This window comes from Notothenia rossii, assembly GCF_949606895.1.
Source record: "Notothenia rossii genome assembly, chromosome: 10".
Lineage (NCBI taxonomy): Eukaryota > Metazoa > Chordata > Actinopteri > Perciformes > Nototheniidae > Notothenia > Notothenia rossii.
In genome coordinates, this window is record NC_136908.1 from 22,250,855 (window position 1) to 22,273,086 (window position 22,232).

General features: G+C 40.5%; 1 protein-coding gene across 2 annotated transcripts in view; it reads right to left on the reverse strand.

Annotated features, from left to right (window-relative positions):
- Window positions 1–22,232, reverse strand: part of grin2da (glutamate receptor, ionotropic, N-methyl D-aspartate 2D, a) — a 237,886-nt gene that overhangs the window by 8,574 nt on the left and 207,080 nt on the right. For both annotated transcript variants that reach the window (XM_079655556.1, XM_079655557.1), the window contains 4 exons: window positions 18,363–18,432; window positions 17,572–17,689; window positions 3,463–3,524; window positions 2,680–2,850 (listed from right to left, as the gene is read on the reverse strand). In XM_079655556.1, coding sequence (XP_079511682.1) covers window positions 2,680–2,850; window positions 3,463–3,524; window positions 17,572–17,689; window positions 18,363–18,432 — 421 coding nt within the window. The remainder of the gene's footprint in view (window positions 1–2,679; window positions 2,851–3,462; window positions 3,525–17,571; window positions 17,690–18,362; window positions 18,433–22,232) is intronic.

Below are 22,232 nucleotides of genomic sequence, written 5' to 3' on the forward strand. Positions count from 1 at the left end.
GAAGAGTTGCACTCCAAAGGGTCTATAAGGAAGCCCATCAGGGAAAATCGAGACTACAGGGGGACATAGTGGATTTTCACCCACATCCGTCCATCAATAAAGCACTGCAGTGTTATTGGTAAATGGCAGTAAATGCACAAGACCTATTGGTCTTCAATAGGACCCATGTCTGACTGAATCTGGCGGTATTCAGGCTTTCAGGGTTTGAGTATGTATTCATGTCCATGTTTGTATGAGAATCAAAATATTGATCTAGCTGATGTACTGTGAAGCCTAGTTCGAACTGCATTCCATTTAGTTTTTTACTGGTAGAATTATAGATTTAGAGTGATTCTCTTATTTTCTATGCTTTGAACTTATTCGATTTTGTCTTCCTGCTCTTTATAGTGCAAATAAGAAACACTTCCGCTGTATATAAATTAGCAACTTTCTCTGCTTTTAAAGCAAGAGGGGGTAGTGAATCACATTTTTCTGGTGTCATTCTAACATAAGTGTATCCCCCACCACAACCAGCAAGAATATATGGCGATGTTTCTATGCAGCCTGTTTTCCACTTCAACAGTTCCCACCACCACACATCCGTCCTCCTCCTCCTCTCTCTCCCTGTCATTCCTTCTGGAATCTCATCAGCACCTGCTATATTTCGCTACCCCAGCCATTCAAACCAACAGCTGTCTTCTATTTTATTATCAAAGTTTTCCTCCCCTACCTTGCCACTCCTCTAATTTTCCCTCCCAAATCAGCGCATTTATGTTTTCCCATCCCTCTCTTACCAATTCAAATGATCTTATTCTAATTCTTCTAGTTAATTCATCCCATCTTATCTCATTAACTTGCTGTTCTTTCATTTTCAGGTTCCATATTTGTATGTTGTGCCTCTACTGTGACATGTTTACATTCCTTAATGTACAGTGCTTTATTTTTCTCATACTGTCAGTGCTGCAGCACCTCTTTTGACCATTCTGCCGTTATGGGTTAGCTGCCTGGCTCTGTTGTGATTGGTCAACCACTTGTCCCACCCCTTACCCTATCACGTGCATTGTGTTGAAACACTAGCCAATAGAAGCACGAGTGTTACATAGAGATGTCCTTATGTTAAGGAATTTAACAAAGGAGTAAACTCATGCATTTCAGGCAGGGTGGGAGTGTGTGGGAGAGAAACTCCCTCTGGAGGGAACTTTGGGATTTTAGCCTTTGCAGACCATTTACATGCACAAAAAACGATATAACACACTACAGGAAGGGGGAAGTCCCCAAAAGCATTCAAGACTCAAGGCTTTATTGCCATATGCACAGTAGCTACGGTGTAGAAATGCCAATGAAAATCGTATTTGCCTCCGACATTGCAACAGAGTCATATAGGACATAAAACAATAAATCAAACTTTGAAAGTCTAGCTAGGACCTGTACTTTATATTACCCGGACACAGGGCTGAACTTACAGAAGCTGCATTGGCTTTTAAAGAAAATAGCTGTGATCACCCTGCCCTGGACCCTTGGCGTGATGCCGTATACAAACAACATTGATGTTATTGTTTTTGGCTCTACTTCCTTTTGTCTTGCTGAGTGCAACAAACAACTACCAGTATTAAGTGGTATATGCCTTTTTGCAATCCGTTTCCTGATTGTATCTGGAAACTGTTCATTAAGCTTGCTTCATCTATATATTTAACTTCCTTAATGAAGCGAACTTCAAGGCTAATATCCTATGCGGGGAACAGGAGATCCTAAAAGCTTCTACACCTGCTGGTCTATAATATGTCCTGCACCTGCATTAATAGCTTACCAATGCTTCTCAAGCTCTGAATTATACATTTGTAGGAATTTCACTGACAACTTTTACCCTCTCATGTTGACAATTTGCAAATCAGTGAGTTGAGATGCTGGTCAAAGTGAAAATGTAAAATCTCTCCCATCTTCGAATTCACTTCCTTTAGTTCTCTCACCACCTAGCAGGTTTTCTGAATTGTTTACATTTGGTGGAGATAAATCATACTTTTACCTTGTTACACTTTGTGCTAGGTATTAATTAACCGTCTTGAGGATACATCCAAACATAAAGGACTGCTTTTAAATTGATGCATCTTTAAAGTGATGTATGTTCCACTATGAAATCCTGCAACCTATGATCCACTCCAATGACAACTGGCATAGGCTTGTGAGAAAGTACCCGTGTATTTATGTACTAATTTGTTAGTGTTTGGGTGTTTTTGCTCGTTTTTTGCAAAATACTTTCCACCAATCAGACAAAGACATCTTGGTTTTACCTACAGTAGGAGAGAAATGTTCATGCTCTTTCCTTGACTCCATTATGATTGCCTATGCTGCCATAAGTTACATTTGGTATACGTTTCATTTGTTATGCAGATGACACCCAATTCTATAATCATGAATACTTCACAATTGTTTTTAAACAGTGGCTGGATGCATCCTTTTTTATTAAATGTAAAAATATAAGATATTGCCACTCTTGGACCAATCTTCTTGATGTGTTTTTTTTAAGTACATTACATTGTGTTGTATTGTAATCTACATGCATAAGGCCGCTTGAGCTTGCCAAGATCCTCAAATCAAGAAATACATGTTTTAATCTTTGAAGTGTTTTTCATGCCAAGTCAATAAACCAAGAGGCAAAGTGTTGTTGAGGTTTAAGGGAGATATCTGCATTTTTTTTCTCACCCTGCTGAGAGCCAGGAGGAAGTCCATCCCACCGGAGTGCTTCACACAGTGCCGTAGTTTCCAGTACACCAGGTGCTCCCAGGCAAATACCAGGAGGCTCAGACCCATGGCCACCAGCAGCATGTAGAAGACCCCCGCCATGTTGTCTATGTCCAGCTTACTGCTCATGACCTGGAGAGGGGTACGGAAGACGGGAAGATGAGCAACCAAAATGTTGTAAAAGGTGATAATAGCCAGATAAAAAGTTAATTATAACCACCAGTCCAACACAGATTTGTTTGCTGTCATTATGTTTCAGAGCACCCATCTGTGATAATTTAGAGCCCATGCACTCAGAACTCTGATGCAATGGGCAAAACATGTCAGTCACCACAACATATCTGGTTCATATCAGGCAAAAACCTTTCAGACAGTAATATTGATCCATTTTAACCTTAATGGTTCTCTTCTGCAGTCATCTTGCAGTCACTTACTAAATATTTATTGTTGATTTGTACACCACAAAATCACTGGAGATGAGTGTCATTACATATGTAATAGAGAAGAATAATTCAAAAACTGGATAACATGTTGATAAGGTTAAATGCTCTGCAGAGAATCTATACTTAAAAAATCCGTTCAAAGTTAGTTTGTTTCAAATTATATGGAATGATGATGATAAAGTCTGGTTATATGTAAGCAGTAACAACAGCATTACATTTAGTTTTTATCTCAAAACAGTTCAGAGGCTGACGCTGTTACATGGAGATGGACAACGCAGAGATAATTGATTGTATGTCATACCTCGATCTTATCATTGTGGCAGATACCCGACAGCCAGAGGCGCTCCAACATATCAATCTCATCTGCAAGAGAAAAGATTAAGGTCAAAAATAGGAGCAGCTGAGAGAAAAAAGACGAGAATAAACAGGTTTAGTTTCATAGTAAAGAGGGAGCAACTTGTGAGAAAGAGATTAGTAATTTGGAGAGAGAAAAGACAAGGAGGGGAGAAGGAGTTAAAACAGTACAGCACTAGAGGAGAGAATAAAAGAGAAACACTTTTACAAAGGGATTACTTGCCCCTTTTGTTATGAGAGCAATGTGTTTGATCCCTGAGGGAGAAAAAGAGGCTAGAAACGGAAAGCTGAAGATGAGAAGAATGAGAATGCAAAAAGAGGTACAGTACAGATGATGAAATTCAGAAAGTGAGAGAGAAATGAGGAGGGAGAGTGAAACTTTGTTTGTATTAAGTTAAAAAGAGAGGAAATTTTCACTGATTGGAGTTACTGTAAACCAAGAAGGGGGAATTGTTTGCCTATGCTTACAAATATAAAAAGAAAATATAATGTATTAGGTAATATAAATAATCAAGTACACAGGAAGTTTCATATGCCATGGTAAATTGCAGATATTACACAAAGATTAAAGAAAATTGAGAACACCGAAGAGATGCTGCGAAATAGTAGAAATGGTGGCAAGAGAAGGAATTAGAGGCCATCTGCAGTGGAGGTCTTGAGATCCGAAAGAGAAATTACAGACAGCGACTGGAAATGAAGCTCTTTGAAGCAAGTTGTGAAATGGCCTGGCATCTGAGGCGGACACACTGAGGGCAGAGCGTCGCAGCAACGCATGGGACATGAAAGGGAGGCACGCGCACAAACATTATACTTCCTGCTCAAACTGTCAGAATCACACACACACACGTTCTTGAACTTCAGCTTAATGGGACTCTCAGTGCCAGCAATCAAAGCATTAATCAAAAAGAATGAAGCAGTAGGAAGGAAAAGCAGGATCAAATATACAGAGACGTGCAGCCACCCGGTCGCTGAGTATTTTTACAACTAGCACACACAATGTCCTGCACACACTCGGAGTACACACCGTACACCCTCTGAAGATGTGCTAGTCAAAGGGAGTTCCAATTGCGATTGCTCACAGTTGCAATATCTATCGACCTCTGGGTTAATTAACGACGGCTGGGAAACCCTCCGTAAAGCCCCGCCAGACGGATTAGACCGCCACGACTCGGGCATGTTGACTGAAACGTAAAATCCGCTAAAAAAAAACTCAAATCTCACCCAACATGAATCACTGTGTGCCACATTTCACTTCCCCAACAGTCATGTGTGGGAATTCAAACGTTCCTTGACAGCTGAATTAAACCGGGCTCAACTCCATCGACCCTGCCTCGCTCCCCACACAGATCCTGACAATGGATGCTTAATACACATCTTCATTCTGTTTGCAGCTTACTCCCATTATCTGATTCATCGAGTTTCGATGAGTACTTGTCTGATTTTTTTTTCTCCCCGTCCGACTCTCCGCCTTTTCGCCCTTTATATCCCTGTATATACGTTGATCATGGCAGCCGGTAGCGGACAGAGCTGCTCTCTGGGAGAAATCTTCCCCACAAAGTACTGACAGACAGGCAGCATCTCAGTTGTACCCTCTCTCACCTTCTCTGAGGAAGAAAATGCCATAGAGTAAAGGGGGGAAATCGTTCTGCACAAATGAAAACGACAGACGTGCAAACACTGAGGGGGAAAAAGCCAGAGCTTATAATGAAATTCATGTTTCATTCTGCTGATTTTTGACAGCTTAGCATTGATCTCGGAACAATTCAATTCAGTTTCATTAAGTTCTACAGTAACCTAGAGATAGTTCCTGTCTCCCCCTTTAATAGATTTACATTGGTCCGCGGTGAGGATTTAAAGGTCCCATGTCATGGCCATTTCTACTGATCATAATTCCATTGTTGAGGACTAGAATAGATTTATATTGTGCAATTTTTCAAACTCACATTGGTTTCTCATACAGCATCTCTGTATAGTATGTGTATTCACTCTCTGTCCTAAACGGCTTGTTGGAGCTCCTGCCCCCCCCCTCCCTATGAGCCCACTGTGCTCTGATTGGTCAGCTCACCCAGCTCACTGTTCTGATGAGTCTACCACCGTTAATGCGGAACATCACTGATTATGTGTTACATACATGTTACATGAAATCAGAAAATGGCACCAGTAAGGGCAAACAGATGAGAATGCTGCGTGGGGTCTGGGTGCAGTGTTGGCGGGACGTTGCGCGGATCGCTGCTGCGAGGAGCGGACAGTGTGAGCTGGGTTAATTTGCTTGCTGCGTGGAGTCTGCGAGACAGCGAGACATCACAAATGGACGAGGGAAGGGGGGGATGCTGAGGGGGCTGCAGCACCCCCATCTGCGAGGCTCCACCAGTGTGAGGAGCTCCACGGATTGGTCCATTTGGACCAATGGGTCCATTTGGGTATGGTCACGTCCCTGTAAAAAAATCTCCAACAAGGCGTTCTGGGGCAGCATAGACAGGTATTTTCTGTGTTTAGAGTTTACATGCAGAAAAACCTTCATAACACACAAGAGGACGGGTAATAACCAGAAAAGCATGACATGGGACCTTTAATGCCCCTTTCATACCAAGGCTTTTTCACGTTCTAGCTCCGTGCTAGAGCTTTTCTGGTTCGGAACCGGTTCTTCGGTTCAACTCCCGCTCTGTTCACACCGCTCAGAGCCCGACTGTTGCTGCTTCATTGCGTCATCGTTTGCGTCATGACGTAACCGTTTGCGTGACTGCTTCATAAAGCCAAACCACGCGGAAACCCCTCACATCAACGACAACAACAATGGCCGATTGTATTGAAGCGCTACTTGTTTTGTTTAGGCTCTTTCGAAACGAAATGGAAGAAATGGGACGACTTTACTACCATCTTTACAGTCGTTACATGCAAAAGTTCTTTACAATCATCATCATCAACTTCAACGACGATTCCGTAGGAGAAATGAAGGTAAATATACATCCTATTCGATGGCGTTAGAGCTAGCTGTTGTTAGCCTCTGCATGCGCCAAGCTCAAAATACCCAGCTTTGCAGCATTAATTACTATGGTATAACATTAAAACTGATTCTCAATGTTATTTCCACAGATCATGTTGAAGCTGGCGGAAAGGCGGATGCCGCCCCTGCCCCTGCCCCTGCCCCTGCCCCCGCCTCCGACGTAAGCGTGACGTATGCGGTGCTTGCTTTCTAGACCGAAAACTTTTTGGTGCTTGAAACGAACTGGATTCCGGGGCTTAGAGGCGGCTCCGCTGCGGTGTGAACAGGAAAAAACTGTGCTTTTCAAGCTCCAGCTCCGAACCGGCCGGGCATTAGTCATCCCAATCTCCTGTCCTCTCCGTGGCAATATAAATAACAACTCTGTTATCTAATCTGTGCAGAAATAGCTTCAAGCGAAAGGGTATTATGAGGGGGAGAGGTTATATACAGCCTCACCTGGACCAGCTCCACAAGGAAGCAATCAGGAGACTTTCCAACCAGATGCCAAAACATTTCAACTGCCTTCCAGTGCAAAAGAGCAGGTTTTGTACTCTTCTCACCCCATCCCCTTAGTGCAAGATATATTGGTCGTGAAACAGAAAATGTACAGTGGTCTGGATCTTTCAGTGTGAGGAGAGAATGGGATTACATTTTTTGAAAAGTTGGTATGGGTCAGAACTGGGGTTGCGTTCGATAATCCAAAAATCAGCTCCTAAACTCTAACCCTATCTCCTATTCCTTGACCTCTGAGTGAAACTTCACGGGGTTAAGGGATAGTGGATAGGATAATTCAAAAGGACTTAGGAGAAGAGACTGCGGTACTTTAGAGAATCCGAATGCACTTTCACTATCTGACGTGTTTATGATGCGCCAGCGGACGTCATTTTGTGCGTCTGCTGCTGTGCGGAAACTATGGAAACTACAGTTTTCTATACAGCAGACTACAACATGGATGTTTAATAAGAACGACGGACTCATCTAGAGACTCTGCACCGTGCTCTGATGCTGTTGCTTTGCTTTATGAACGTGGACAACAGAGAAACATATTCTTCATGACCAAAGTTGGAATTGAAATAAAAAAGGAAAGTGAAACTATGCTCGTCACCCTCTCCCTCCGGTCCACATTAATACAAATGATCCCAATACGTATAATTGTATGAACTATGAAAATATCTTAAAATCAATATAAATGTATTTATTATAAACGTTAGTCCTTAAAGAGCCTGTGACACAAGTTTCCCCCATCATCCAAACCCATCAATTTGAGTAAATATTGTCCCCTTGAAAACCGTTACTGAACTGATTTTGGATATTTGTACTTTGATAACCATTAATCTGCCCTTCAATGTTGACAATTTTCTAGATCTTCTCGGGGATTCTTCAAGTCCCGCCAAATTATGTGTGACGTCATTGCGGGCACAGCGCTCCAGCTGCACCGTTCAGGATCCCAGCATCTGCATGTAAACGCACGATGGGGCACACAGCAGCAAGCTCAGACAGCGATGACAGTTTAATTTTGAACGTGTCTGAGAGCTCATATGAGGCTGAAGGATCGGTTTATGTTGTATCTGTTAGAAGTTTAGGAATTAGGTGCGTCAATATGGGCGATCATACGGTCATGTAGCCAGTGGTGGACTGGGACTAAAAATCAGCCCGGGACTCTCGACCGGCCCACTTCGGTACCACTAGTAAATTGTCAACGGGGGGAGTGGGGGATGTGCTAGTGACTTATCCGACCGGCCCACTTCGGTACCGGCCCATCGGGATTCGTCCCGATGGCCAGTCCGCCACTGCACCCAGCCCAGCCCACGTAAACTGTCAACGGGGGGAGCCTCGCTGCGGGGAAACGGTGGACCTAGTGTCCCGATCGGAGTGGGAATAATAATAATAATAATCCGTGCATTTTATCCATTAATTTCCACAACATTGTGGTAAAAAAAAAACACACGTTTAATCCATGTTGGTGTACTACTACAACCAGTGGGGGAGTGGGGATGTTTTTACTGGGTGGACGGGGTGGTGGGTGGACGGGAGACACTATGGACGCGCTCGTGAACTGTCAATGGGGGGGGGGGGGGGGCTTGGGGACCTCTGTGTCACCTGTCAGCGCAACTTACATGATGCCGTTTAGACAATATAATAATAAAGGGCGGTGCCGGCTGTCAGCGAACCGATCCGGCCTTTCCGCGCGACTATCACTCAAATGCGGGACATAGTCTCAATGTGTGGGACGCGGGACAAATAATAAAAACGCTGTGTGTGCAGTCCCGCACAGTGCGGGACACCTGGTCGCCCTACACACACAGTTCTGCCCCTCACACACACACGCTTCAAATCAAGTTGCATAAATGCTTGAGTTACGTTTTTATTATAATTACTGTGAAATCTGCCTATTATGTTTTCGTCATTATTACAACAAACACACACTTGCAACTGATAACACTGGCAATGATTTTAGATGTATTAGACTATTAAAAAAAGAAATCATGCTTTAAATAAGTGGGGGTACGGCGCACCCCCGCGTCCAACGCCCACTACACCACTGACTGCAACTACAAAAAGCTAAGGTTTGTTTTCTCATCGGGAAATGCAGACCGGCTCAAACAAAAGATTTTTAAATCATCATCCTCACGATCATTTAATGTATCATATGTTCGCCGAATTGACATGAAAGCACTAATAAATGTAGTTTCATCCACTTGAGTTTACAAAAATAATCGATTTGTTTTTATATCACATCCGACGGGAGGAAATTCAGCAGCTCTCATTACCGATTTTTAATCCTAATTTAATCATCATCTTCACCACGATCATTTATGTTTATGTTCGCCGAATTGACATGAAAGCACTGACAAATATGAATATACTGTAGTCAACTTCATTAAAACGTTATTAACGTGCCTAAACTCAGTAATTCACCATTTCAACGCATGACAACACAATTTGTCCGTGTTTGGCTCTCTCGCCGCACAGTGAAGCGTTCCCGCATTGACGTCACTTCCGGCTTCCCCAAAACCTCAAAATGAGTCGAAGGAATTTCCCCGCGATGTTCGAAATTATTGATATTTATCGGAACGGTATCGCTTTTTATTTTTTAAACTGACGGTTCGAGATTACTAGTAGCCCACTATTTAATTGCACAACAGTTGTTGGGTTCGTGTCACAGGCTCTTTAACACCTATCACTGTGTACATCACCATTCAAACATCTTTTAAAAGTTGAACAAACCCCACACAGCTCAGTGAAATGTTGACTTTATTTGATCATTTCAGTAAAAACTAACGTTCATATTTCTCTTTTTGATTATAATATGGATGAACGTTCAAAACAAAGCACTTTGGCAACTTCCCAGCTAGCGGGGAACGTTCTCACAACTTTGGCTAATGTTACCTATTGGTTCTAACAAGGTTTTAAAGAAACGTTTTAATCTGATGTTCAAAAAACCTTTTTAGGATGTTTATTTGTTCAAATAATGTTCCTATAAGATTTAAGGTTAACTAAGACATAAGGTTTTAACTGCAACATTCAGAGGATGTTTTGAGGATGTTATTGAGGCCTTTCATGTGATATGTTAACAAAGGTGGAACGTTTTGCCTGCAACATTCTAAGGACGTGTTTTGGACGTTGTTGGGTAACACATTAAAGATGTTCTATATAAAACGTTCCCTCAATGTTACATAATAACAAATAAAGAACATTCTCCAAGCAACATTCTGAAAATGTTTTCAGGATGTTATTGAGGCCTGAGATGACAGAAAGTGTTTTATAAAATGTTCCTTTAATGTGATAAGTCAACAAAGGTGGAATGTTTTGCCTCCAACATTCTTACGGTACGTCTACACTACAGGCATCAAAAAATGCTTTCAACGCTTCGCCCATTCACTTGAATGGGGTGACGTAGAAGATTTTGAATCTTCGCCGAACTGCATTGTGGGGAGCATGGCATGGCTTTGCAAGCATCACGAGCATCTATCGGCATCAAAAGTTGAACAATGTTCAACTTTTGAGGCTCGATGCTTGGCATCAGCCAATGAAATCCCGTTTATGCAAATCCCGCCAGTGCAAGCGCAGCCAATCAAACCGCGTGCAAGCTGGGAGAGCCAGACCGCAGTTCATTTCCTCATATTCCAAACGAGATATTACGTTAGCAAATCACCCGGTTCTTTAGGACCGGAACTATTTACCGGGATACAAACCGGAGGAACCAGGCATGGAGGGAGGTGGCAGAGACAGTGGGTGAAACTGATAGTTTTTTCACCTGTTTGGAGAGTTTATATCCAGTTTACTTCGTTTTAACATTGCTATTGCTTTGTATGTCGGGGGCGGGAGATTCATGTGATTGGTTGCTCGCAAAAAATCGCCAAGCTTCAGACACGCCCAGCTTCAAGATTTTTTCATGCCTGTAGTGTAGATGGGCCGTTAGGACGTGTTTTGGACATTGTTGAGGTAACACATTAAAGATGTTCTTTTATAGAACATTCCCTCAATGTTACATGATAACCAAACAAAAACATTTTGGAAGCAACATTTGGATAATGTTTTCAGGAGATTATTATTTTTTTATAAAATGTTCCTGTGATGCGAAATATTAACAGGGTCATGGTCAACGTCAGATTTATTTGTAGTCCGCTTTAGAAAACAAAGTTTTAGCATTTGTTTGAAAAGGATGTTTAAAAGAAATCTGATGTGACCACATTTTCCTTTTTAGAAAAAAACAACACGTAATTCATGATATTGTATGTTTGCGTAGGCATGTCTGAGTTCCCAGCTAGACATTGTTGGTTCTAAAAACATTCTGAGAATGTTACCATTCATTGTTCTAGGAATGGTTTCATCGAGAAGTTTTATTTTGTTCCTAGAATGTGATTCTGAAAGGTAGGATAAAGTTCTCTAAAAACATTCTTAAAATGTTTGGTGATAATATTGTTCGAATATTATACCCCAAGTGTTTTTGTTGTTTATGCACATACGTATCTCTATTGTCATATGGATCGAATAACACTTAGAAAAACCAAAGACAGACATATAGAAGAACGGACCGACTATCACTGCCCGTCCCTGAAACCCCTGTTAGTGTTTGTATGTGTTTCTTTCTACTGTGTGTCTCTCTCTCTGCCTGCTGGTATGCTCTACACGGCTGGGAGCAATCTCCAATCAACCACACCTGCAACCTGCTCGTCAGCCACACTATGAAAACCTGCAGCCTGCACTCATTCCCTGCCGGATTGTTGCCGTGAACGGTTTGTTGCGTGCCGCTCTAGCTTTTTACCAGCATATTCTTTGACTTAGTTACCTAAGTTCACAACCAAATGTAATATCAAAACAGATAAAGAATATGATGTAGGAGACTACTGAATCATTTATTGCCAAATATGGGAGCTTAAATCAAATTAACAACAACAAATTCCAAAGTAAAAATGCTCAAAAATAAGCCACCATTCTACTATTCAAAAATAAAGTTAAATAACTCAAACACGAAAAACAATAAAGAGTTAAGGGGCAAAACAATAACTGAAAATAACAAACTGACAAATTCAACACAAACACACTAACTTTCTGATCATAACAAAAGAGCCTGGCATGAAAAGAATAGATGACAATACAAAGACTGAACGCTGCTCATGCAACTCAAACCAGCCTTAAAAAGGACTATGTTATTAGCAGAAATGATGGAAATGATGGTTGTCCATCATAATGGACAACTTCAGCATTACTTGCAAGTAGGCTGTGATCCCTTTGGAAGTTTTGAATGTCCTTTCCAAATATGTTGTATGAAGCAAGACTTACCATTCTACAAATATAAGGTATGATTTAGCTTTCATTAGATGGAAAATGTTTTCTGTAGATGGAAATTGAAGCTTGGTTGTAAAACAAAGAAATTGCTTTGGTTTTGCCCAATGTCACATTTCAAAGATCTTCAATTCCATGTTTGATTTAATTTGTTTTCCCGTCATATTTAGATTGGATTGTATTGTACCCTCAGAGATACTCCGAGCAGCAGCAATATTCAGCATATCAACTGTAAATAAAGCAAAAGGGAAGTATGCGGCGAGATAAATATTGGACAGAAAAACACATCAAATCATTTGAAGTTATTTCAACAGCCTTTTTGTGAGTGACAGAAGTAAATTGTACGAGATGCAGTTGTTCCTGGCACTATGTCATCACACTCTTTCCATATCTCTGAAAAAATGGTTTTGTGAAAACTGAAAGTGTTTTTTTGTCAGCGGACCTGTAAAAGCACACATAACGATTGGACAGCCACTTGAGAGAGGGTACAAATACAAAGGGAGGAAGAGATGGGAGAAGGGTTGTGTACGTGTGAAGGCAAGTTCAATTAATCAAGAAAGACATGGATCTCTAAAATGTATTAATCTTTTCGAGGGTACTTCTGCAAGGCACTTGGAGTTATGAAGCGTATCATTTAGCAAGTGCAAGTATATTTTGTCAAATAACCAACTATCTTTTTTATTCTACCCTGGCTTCTCCCAACTCAAAAACTGTGAAGGGGATTGAAGTTGATGGGGGGGACTTAACATAGATAGCCTGAATACAAATCATTTTTATTGAGAGGAACATTTATATCTAATGAGTCATGGAGGTTAATGTTTTAAAAGTCTCTGTTGTGTGCGATAATGTTCAAAAGATTCTGTGTAAGAGTATAATACAAAAGAAAAATGACACCAATGTCAGGACACTTTTCAATGAACATTTCTGCCATTTCATTTGTTTGTTTTTAGATGTTGACCCATAATGATCTCTGGGTTTTGTTTGAATGTGGAACTAAATGAAACATGAAAACAAAATTGGAGGATCAGACAAATGCTTGCAGCTCAATTTTTTTCAGTCGATGAAATCAAAATCAGCATCAGGGTCCCTGATGACTCAAAGACATCGGAACATAAAAGATTAGAAGAAAAAAGAAATGTCCCGAGGGTGAACTATGCTGCTACAGTATGTTCTAGCCACAGTGCCGAAAGCTGTTTGCATTCACTTTTTCGTTTTATCTTTCTTTATTGTGAGAGGTGTTATTATTGGCTTTGCTCAGTCAGCACAAATCAATGTGAATGACACAAAGGAGAAGTGGAAAGGAGGCGAACTTTGGATACACGCTGCGGTGGGATTTGAGATTAGGTGCCACGTCAGCAGGTGAAACACTACATATTCCTCGGTCCTTTTCAGCATTACTTTGAAGACGGTTTATTTCTTGGAAGTCTTTTGGAGACAAGTGGGACTTGACACACAGAGCATCTTCATCTTCAAAAGGTTTATTTTGTGAAAAAAAATATACTGCTGTGCATCTACTCTAGACCTTTTTTTTTTAATGTTTTAGCTGATGTGGGGGTTAGAAGCTCAAAATAAAAAGACCTAAACCGATAGTAACTGCTGGGGGGTGCACACAGCTGGGACCGGAGCGCTTGTTGACGTTCTGAGGTTATAAAGTTGGCAAACTGTCAAACCCATAAAAAGTTGGCAAACTGTCAAACCCATAATAAAAGTATGAACCTGGAAATAAGCATGATAAGTCACTGTTAATACTTAAAAAAAAGATCTATCCTTCAAACAATTCTGTGATTGTAGTGTCACCCTATTAAAAATACTGATGATTACTTTTAAGACCCCCACCCCTAAATCAATTTAACAGTTAGTCTGAGAATGTTCAGTATCCACGTACCGGCAGCCTCCAGTGCCCGCGGCCCCTAGGAGCCGCTGTCACTGCCTGCTCTGAGGCGTCTTCCACTTCGATTATCAAGCCTTGCTAATTGCAAACAGACTAAATTGCTCCCAGAGAACTCAATTTGGCGACTGACCATTCATTTGCCATAAAAAGAAACCACGATGCTCTAACAAAGAGAGGTATTATGCTGAACAATTACAGAACCTTTTGAGGGCCATAGTGCATTTGCTTTGGATAGTAAATGCATGTGATGTCTGTGGGGTTTGTTATGAGGTTCCTGTGGCTCACTATTGACTTTTCTGGCTGAACAATTTGGAGGGCGCAATCAGTCTAAACAGTATTAGCCAAAAATGTACGGTAATAGGCAATTTACAGCTCCAGTGCTGTCAAGTTGATAAATACTTTCTATTGAATTTCCACAATTTGCTCTTAGCTGCCTGAAGTTTGCAACAGAGTTATATTTTTTCAACTTTTCACCAGGAAATATCAGAACATGACGTGACTGAGGCTAAAAATATCCTGATTTCCATTTAACTTGGATTGTTAATTTGCACAGCTTCACTTTCATTTGTTTGTTTTCAGTGTTAATTTATTTATGTAAATAGCCTGCCCTAACCCGAAAATCCCAAAGTTTCCACAAGAAAGAGTTTAAAATTAAAAGACAGTTTGCAGAATCAAGCCATTCAATTATAGCCATTTTGATTAAATGTTTATGAATAATTGGTCTACGTAACACTCGCTGCTTCCATTGGCTATAGTGCTCCAACACATTGTACGTGAGGGTTGGGTCATCTCTGAGTATTGGACCAATCAGAGCAGACCGGACTCTGGTTTTCCGAGGGTGAAAAGAGGTGGTGCATTTCAGAAACTTAAGTTTCCTCCTGTTTCCTTCAATTCCTACACTTTTTCCTTTCATTTCCATTTTTTTAATGTAACATTATCGTGGTGGGGTTTTAACATGAATAAAGGACAGATGTAGATAGTCCCTGTTTTTTAAACTGAACAATTTCTAATAGAATGAGAGTATTACAAAAACAGGATAGGCACTTAACTTTTTCAATATATTGTACTGTATATATGAATGATAGAGGGCACGTAAACATACTCATCTATGTACACTTTTCATTTATAAATGTTGTTAAATAAAGTAGCAAGATTTGTGATGCATTGAAATAGAGATCAATTTAGATTTTTCCTTTTTTTGTATCAATGTTTCTATCCTTACTGAGCACTGAAGCCAGCAGAAGCTAAAAGGCCTTTCCGCCATTATAAGCAAATGAACAGGGTTATTATGTTATTATTGAAGGTTCTTTTAAACTGAAAACCAATTTACTGTGACCCGTAAAGGTCACTTTGTGAAAGTGATTCATCATGCCTCTCTTGCTCCTGATCAATTCAATAATTGTTACCGGCGTAAATGGTGGAAAGCATTTCAGTCAAATATAATCAAAACATAACTTTTGTTTTAGAAGCAAGCTACGCAAACAACATTATACCTTTAAATGCTTTAATAAAACAACATTTATTTCTATCTTTTTTGCATTTTTTTTAACGAGGAACCAATCATTATGACCCTTCGCAAATATTGTGGGCCAGAAAAGCACACCTGTTTACTGTCATACTGAAAAAATGCCTTCTGGCATTTGCACACTGCTTTTGACATACTCCGTATAGAGCCATGCCAAATATTTTCTGACATTAAGTACGGTAGTATACTGTAGGTATTGGAATGCACATAGCAGTGTTATGACAGCTTTAACATTTCACACAGCCTTCCTCTTTTGTTCTAGTCTTCCTCCCCTTAACCTTCCTGTATTGATCTCCATCTCTCCCCTTTCATAACTTTTGTCCTCTTCCATCCCTCTTTCCCATCTTTGACTTCTACCTAACTTTGAACTCAAGCTGTATTACATCTCACTTATAAAATGTACCAAAGACCTTGCCAACATTGATTTTGAAAATGTTGCCTATTCTTACTTGAGTTGTTGTTGGCTTCCTTAATTCTTACAATATTAAGTTATTTCACTACTATAACAAGGGCAGGCAACTTTAGCCAGCAGCTGAATACGTGATCACATGAAAAACTTATATTTTTATTTCAAATATAACTTGCCTCTGTGCACTGGACCTCTGTCTCTTCCTCCAACTAGGTACAAGTAGTTTTGTGATAAATGAGCACAGCTTACCAAGTGAATAAAAAAAAAGTTTCCCCATTAAGAAAGGATTACATGGATAACAAAATACTCACCTTCCAAAAATGACCCATAATAAATATTGTGTGTGGTTAAAATAAGTCAACATACAAGACAATCACTTGCGTTGAAATCCTATGACCATTCACCCAGACTTCTGCCCTAAAAGGCCGAATACACCGGAAGCACAAAATGTTTCTGTTTATACTTCAATATGTTTCTGCACTTTACATTTTCATGCATTTCTTGGTTGCATGTGGCCGGTCTGAACTTTCAGATTTTGGGCAGATTACAAAATGTACTTCATGGAGACAATTGCATCTATATGTTATGGGAGGTGGTGATATATTCCAATCGAAAGAGGTTGTTTGAGAAAGCATGAATTATGGGATGTCCTCAGAATAAATGTTTCTTTCTTGAAAAAAAGACATCAGAGATGGCAAAACTACACACATCCTTTACTCGAGTAGAAGTACAGATACTCGTGTTTAAAAATACTCTGGTAAAAGTAGAAGTACTGACTAAACGTCTTTACTCAAGTAAAAGTAAAGAAGTATGGGCTTCGAAATGTACTGTAAAAGTTAAAAGTTCCCATAACTACCAGCTGTTTTATAGAGAAACTGACCTCCCTTTACATCAATAGAACAATCATTTCATTGTTAGCTAATGAATGTTTCGATGGTGAACAATGGCAAAATTACAAAGTTCTCATTGGTCCCTCTTCTTTAGAGAAGACCGGGAAATGATGGATACACAGATCATGTTCAAATCAATAGGCCCGCAATGACTCTAAATAATAATGATCACGCCACCAAACGCAGATTAAAACTAAAGTAACGAGCCTGTTTTGAAAATGTAAGAAAAGTAGAAAGTACAGGTATTTGTGTTCAAAATGTAAGAAGTAAAAGTAAAAAGTCATTAGAAAAATAAGTAGTGGAGTAAAGTACTGGTATCAGAGAAATGTACTTAATAAGTACATTTTTCTGGTACCAGTACTTTACAAAGTATTTTTACTTCACTATTTCCCACCTCTGAAAGACATTAAATAATTGTCTGCCTGACATGTCAGAAAAAAGTATTAACTACAAGATAAAAATGCCCAAGATGGGACTTCACTAACTAATCGTTTTATTGTCTTTGTATGTATTTGTTGCAGGGGTATTTCCAGAGCATGTGGCTCTAACCCGCTTCATCCTGTCTTACCGTCTCCAACCAGCTGCAGCAGGGCCAGGTCCAGCGGTCGTTTCCAGCGGGAGTTCTTGTGCAGGGCGATGCCATAGCCCGTGGTGGCAAACACCTTCCCTGAGCCGATAGTCATCACCTTGTAGAATAAATCATAAACACATTAGCATCCCCAGTTCCCCACATACAGTATAAACCCAAGCACATATATTCATCAAGACAGAGTCAGATTCAAAGCGACAGATGGCAGGGAACAAATGAAAACTAGCTTAATTTCTGCGGTGGCATTTCATGCAAAACAGTTGGCTCAGCTCTAATATACCCACAAATCCCAGAGCCTGTGCATTGGGTATTGTTTCAGTGGAGGAATTAATATAAACCCACATCAGTTTGAATAATTACTGCAGCAGTGGTTGTTGTGTGATGCTGCTTGAAGCTCAGGCTTCCCGCAGATCTTATTACAAATGATCACAGGGCAGGATTTCATTTCTGCCAAGGGAGCCGCATCAAATGCAGACTTATAAATAAATCAACAACAGCACAGTCCGAAAAATGACAATATTAAGCTGCGAAAAGCAGCGAGGGAATAATATAAATGCATTCGGCGTGTTTAATTTATTTAATGCAGATGTAGCGCTTGTAAAATAGTTCTTTAGGCATTCTGGTTTGCAACTGTTCCTCCCTTAAGAAGAGCAGATAGTAGCATGGTAGCAAATGACAATAGCTGCAGGGCAGAGGGACATCAAAAATAGCTGCCACTATGTGTGAGTGTGTCACTGTGCAGAGCTGTGAAATGTGACAGAGATCTATACCTTGCAGCCCTCATCCTTTCTGGCCATGTAGTTCAGCACAGCAGCATCATAAATGAAGGCATCCAGCTTCCTGCGAGCAAGGGAGGAGGGAGGAAAATTACAACAGAGACATGGAAATCCCTGACCTGGAGCTAAGCACAACAGAGGAGGTGCAACTAGTGAACAATATGACAGCGATGATGGATAAACCTAGGCAGAGACAATGAACGTCTAAAAAGAAGACATACACTGAAGCCAGAGGAACTGCTTTATCGACACTATTTTGCACTAACAGTCAACATACGCACAGAGAGTTATTCATCACAGCCGAGGCAGAGATGTCAATTTTCCTCCTGCAGTAGCCTCAACAGAGCAGAGTACCATGCAGCAGCAGGGGGGGTGATGCTGATGCATGGAGTCGATTTGTTTCAGCAGAAAGAAAGTCTCCCTCAAGGCCTTATAAGAGCACTGTACTTATGCCACTTATTGTTGTGGACGAAAACACTTGAGTTCATATATTTCAAAATGTAGTTATTACAAATTGCACACAAATGCAAATATTTGTTAATTGTGTTTTACAGTTATGCATAATGCACTTTAAATCTTCATAATATCCTAAATCTAGAAATAAAAACTGCTCTAGTCATTAATGTATTACCACAATTTATTTGTATGTATTTATATTATCACCCAGCCCTAACGTTCAGCCATTTGACACTAGTTTTTTTTACCATTATGCTATTCCTTTGGTCAAGTTGGATACACCATGGCCATTAGAATTTCACCTCAATATCCTACTCTGAACATTACCTAGAAGACATTGGAGTGTTTCCCTCTTAGCTAAGTTTGGGAAAAATATAATATCATCCGTAAACAAAATGGTATTATAGCGGAATTTTAGTCTGATTGTCATTTCTTAAAGGTGGGGTAGGTAAGTTTGAGAAACCGGCTCGAGATACACTTTTTGTTATGTTCCATGGAATGCTCTTAACATCCCGATATCAATGAATATCTTAAGTGCTTTAACAATAAATCCATTAAAAAATGTCATCTGTGGAAGCCGTAGTACTGTAAAAAGCATGACCAATCATTTAAACCGGCCCGGCTAAAGTAACTGGATGGCCTACCTGCCTGTCAGCCTTCTCTGTGCACAAACTTATCTCGTGCCCTCGTTGGTCATGTGCACGTGCGTTCGCTCGAGCTGGTTTCTCCAAAATGACCTAACCCACCTTTAAGTTGTGTCCATCAATATGAGGATGTGCAGCATTTCATTGTTTTTTATCACTGTATATTTAATATTGTTGGGTTTTGATCATTGGTATGTCAACATAAAACAATTTGTGTACTTGATGTTGGGCTCCAAAAAGAATGTGTTTGAAAAAAGAAATGATTAAGTAGCTATTGGAATGTAAGAAACAGATTTAACTCAACGAAAAAAAGTATGGATGGGGTGGTTGTAGGCCTGAAGTGAGCTAAAAGACTTTATCATAAAGTAATGGATTGGATGTAACAGTTCAGCTCAGAATGATGATGTAGATCACAGGATCTGATGATGGATTTGTAACTACACCTGCTCTTCTACTTCACTATCATTTATATTCAGTCTTGGGAAGCTGCACTAAGACTTCCCTGAAAAGAGGAGGATGAGGAGGAGGAGAAGAGACTATGGTGAAGGATGGAAGAGGGTTGATGTTGCAGAAGGGGAGGAGGTGGGTGAGAGGGAATGGAAGGGAGGAGGGAAACAAGTGAAAAGCAGAAGGATTGGATGAGCTAGGAGCAAGGAGTTAATGAAGGAGGAGGAAAAGGCCAGAGAGACAGAAAGGGGAGAAAAAGGGAGTTAGTAGAGGAAGGCGAGACCGAGATGGAGAGGTGATGTTTGGTGCACCGCAACTGAATCAAACAGGAATCTTCAAAGCGCTTTGCTTTGACGGTGGTGACTAATGCTTCCTTCGTAAATAATTTCAGAGCGGCGGGAAGAAAGCAAAATGACAAAACGGAGATAAACAGCGGATAATGAGTGAGGTGCTGAAGAGGCCGAGATAGACAGAGCTAGAAACTGATGTAAGATGAACAAGGCGAAGGACTAAGAATGACACAAATGAATGCATCATGGGAGTTTTAATAACATGCTACGTCAAATCGGCTAAGGGCCGCGGTCGCTACTTGTGCAAAAGCGTATGTTTGCTTGTTCCATTAAACGATTGAACCCCTTTATCTGCATCAATCCCCTGCCACCTTAAACATGATGAGCAAGTGTATATTTTATGGCAAGTGCCTTGTGTACTTTGTGGCCCTGCAGACGGATGATAAACCCCCCCACCCCCCCTTGTTAAAGACAAGCAGCGCCTGAGTGGCAGCAAGTGCTGAGATTGCGGGATTTTCCCCCTGCACTGCAGCAGCTGCTAACATGTATTATTTAAAAGTTCTTCTATGTTTTTCCCTCCATGGGGTTGCACGAGTTGCAACAGTTAGCTGGCGCTCCTGAGGCGAGGAAGATCAATGTGCTAACAGGTTGAAAAGACAAAAGGGGAATAGGAACAAGGCGAGGATGGTGGCTTTGCCTCATGTTAAAATAAAATGCCAAAGAGAAAGGGAGGTATATTTTTAAAGTAGAGCAGCAGGCATGTAGACAGTGGATGACTTAGACTTGGATACAGCCTGATTGCTTCCAGTCAGTGAACTCTTGCCTCCTGTATCCCTATTCGGCCTTTTCCTGATTGCAAAAGTACTGTCTTTCACTTTGTTGCACTCGAACCTGCTGCACACTCAATTTTGTCTCATGACCAATCCAAACCTGTCTTTTGAAGTGACTTCTTTTCCAATTCTACAAATGTTTCAATCCTCATCAACTCAAAGAGATACATGCAGGGCAATCCAGTGCAAGTTTATTTTTTTCTCCTCAGGGAGCCATTTAAAACTCAAATGACCTACTGCCTTTGTGTTTTGGACTACAGACAGGTTTCAAAAAGTCTTTCAGCAAGGTGTTCGTCCACTTTGAGTCTGCAGAAAAGCTGAAGTGCTCCTTGACATTCATTCTCCAAGTCTGGGGGTGGACCTCTACTGAAGAATATAACACTTTGCTTTAAAATAAAATATCGTATGATTGGGTGTTTTTGGGTGGTGGCTCCAAAATCTCCCATATGTGTGTTCTGCTGAGTTGAGGTTTGGTGACTTTAAAGGCCAAAGCTTATAATTCACACCTTTGTAAATCCTCGTCAAACTCTTCAATGACTCTCCCTGCTCAGCAGATAAATGAGAAATCCTCCTAGAAGCATTTCCACCCTTCAAGAAAGACACGTTTGATCATGATAGGATAAAATGATTCCTCTGCAGAACCTTGTATTCATTTGCAGTGACCATTCTCTCTAAGGCAACGAGTGGACGTAGGCTCTGTCAGGAACATTTCCCCCACTTAAGGCACTCCTTTTGCTGCCTTACTTTCAGGCTTGCCTTACTTTGTCAACCATCTTTATATGTAAAGCAACAGACAAAACATTTATTTTTTCAAAATACAATGTAAATATGCTGTCACTGGCACTAATTTTAGCTCCCTCTTTTTGAGAAGTTATTGATTTTCAAATGTCCCCCCTCCCCCCCTATGTTCGATTTCTTTTGTATCACTTTTCCTGTTGCCACTTTTCAAGAGTGTCACTTTTTGTGGAAAAAGTGGTGGGAACATAGGGGGTCCAAAGATGTTTTGAAGGTCTTCAACATATACACTTTCAGGCAATGTAATGATGGGTCGGAATGAGGATAGAGTGAATAATGACCAAGATTGAAAAAAAAACATGTAATTATGTCTAGAAATGGTTAAAGTTCATGATTAGTGCATGCATGATTTTTGGTCATTTTATAATGAGCAAGCTGGGGGTTTAGCTTGTGAGATTGTTC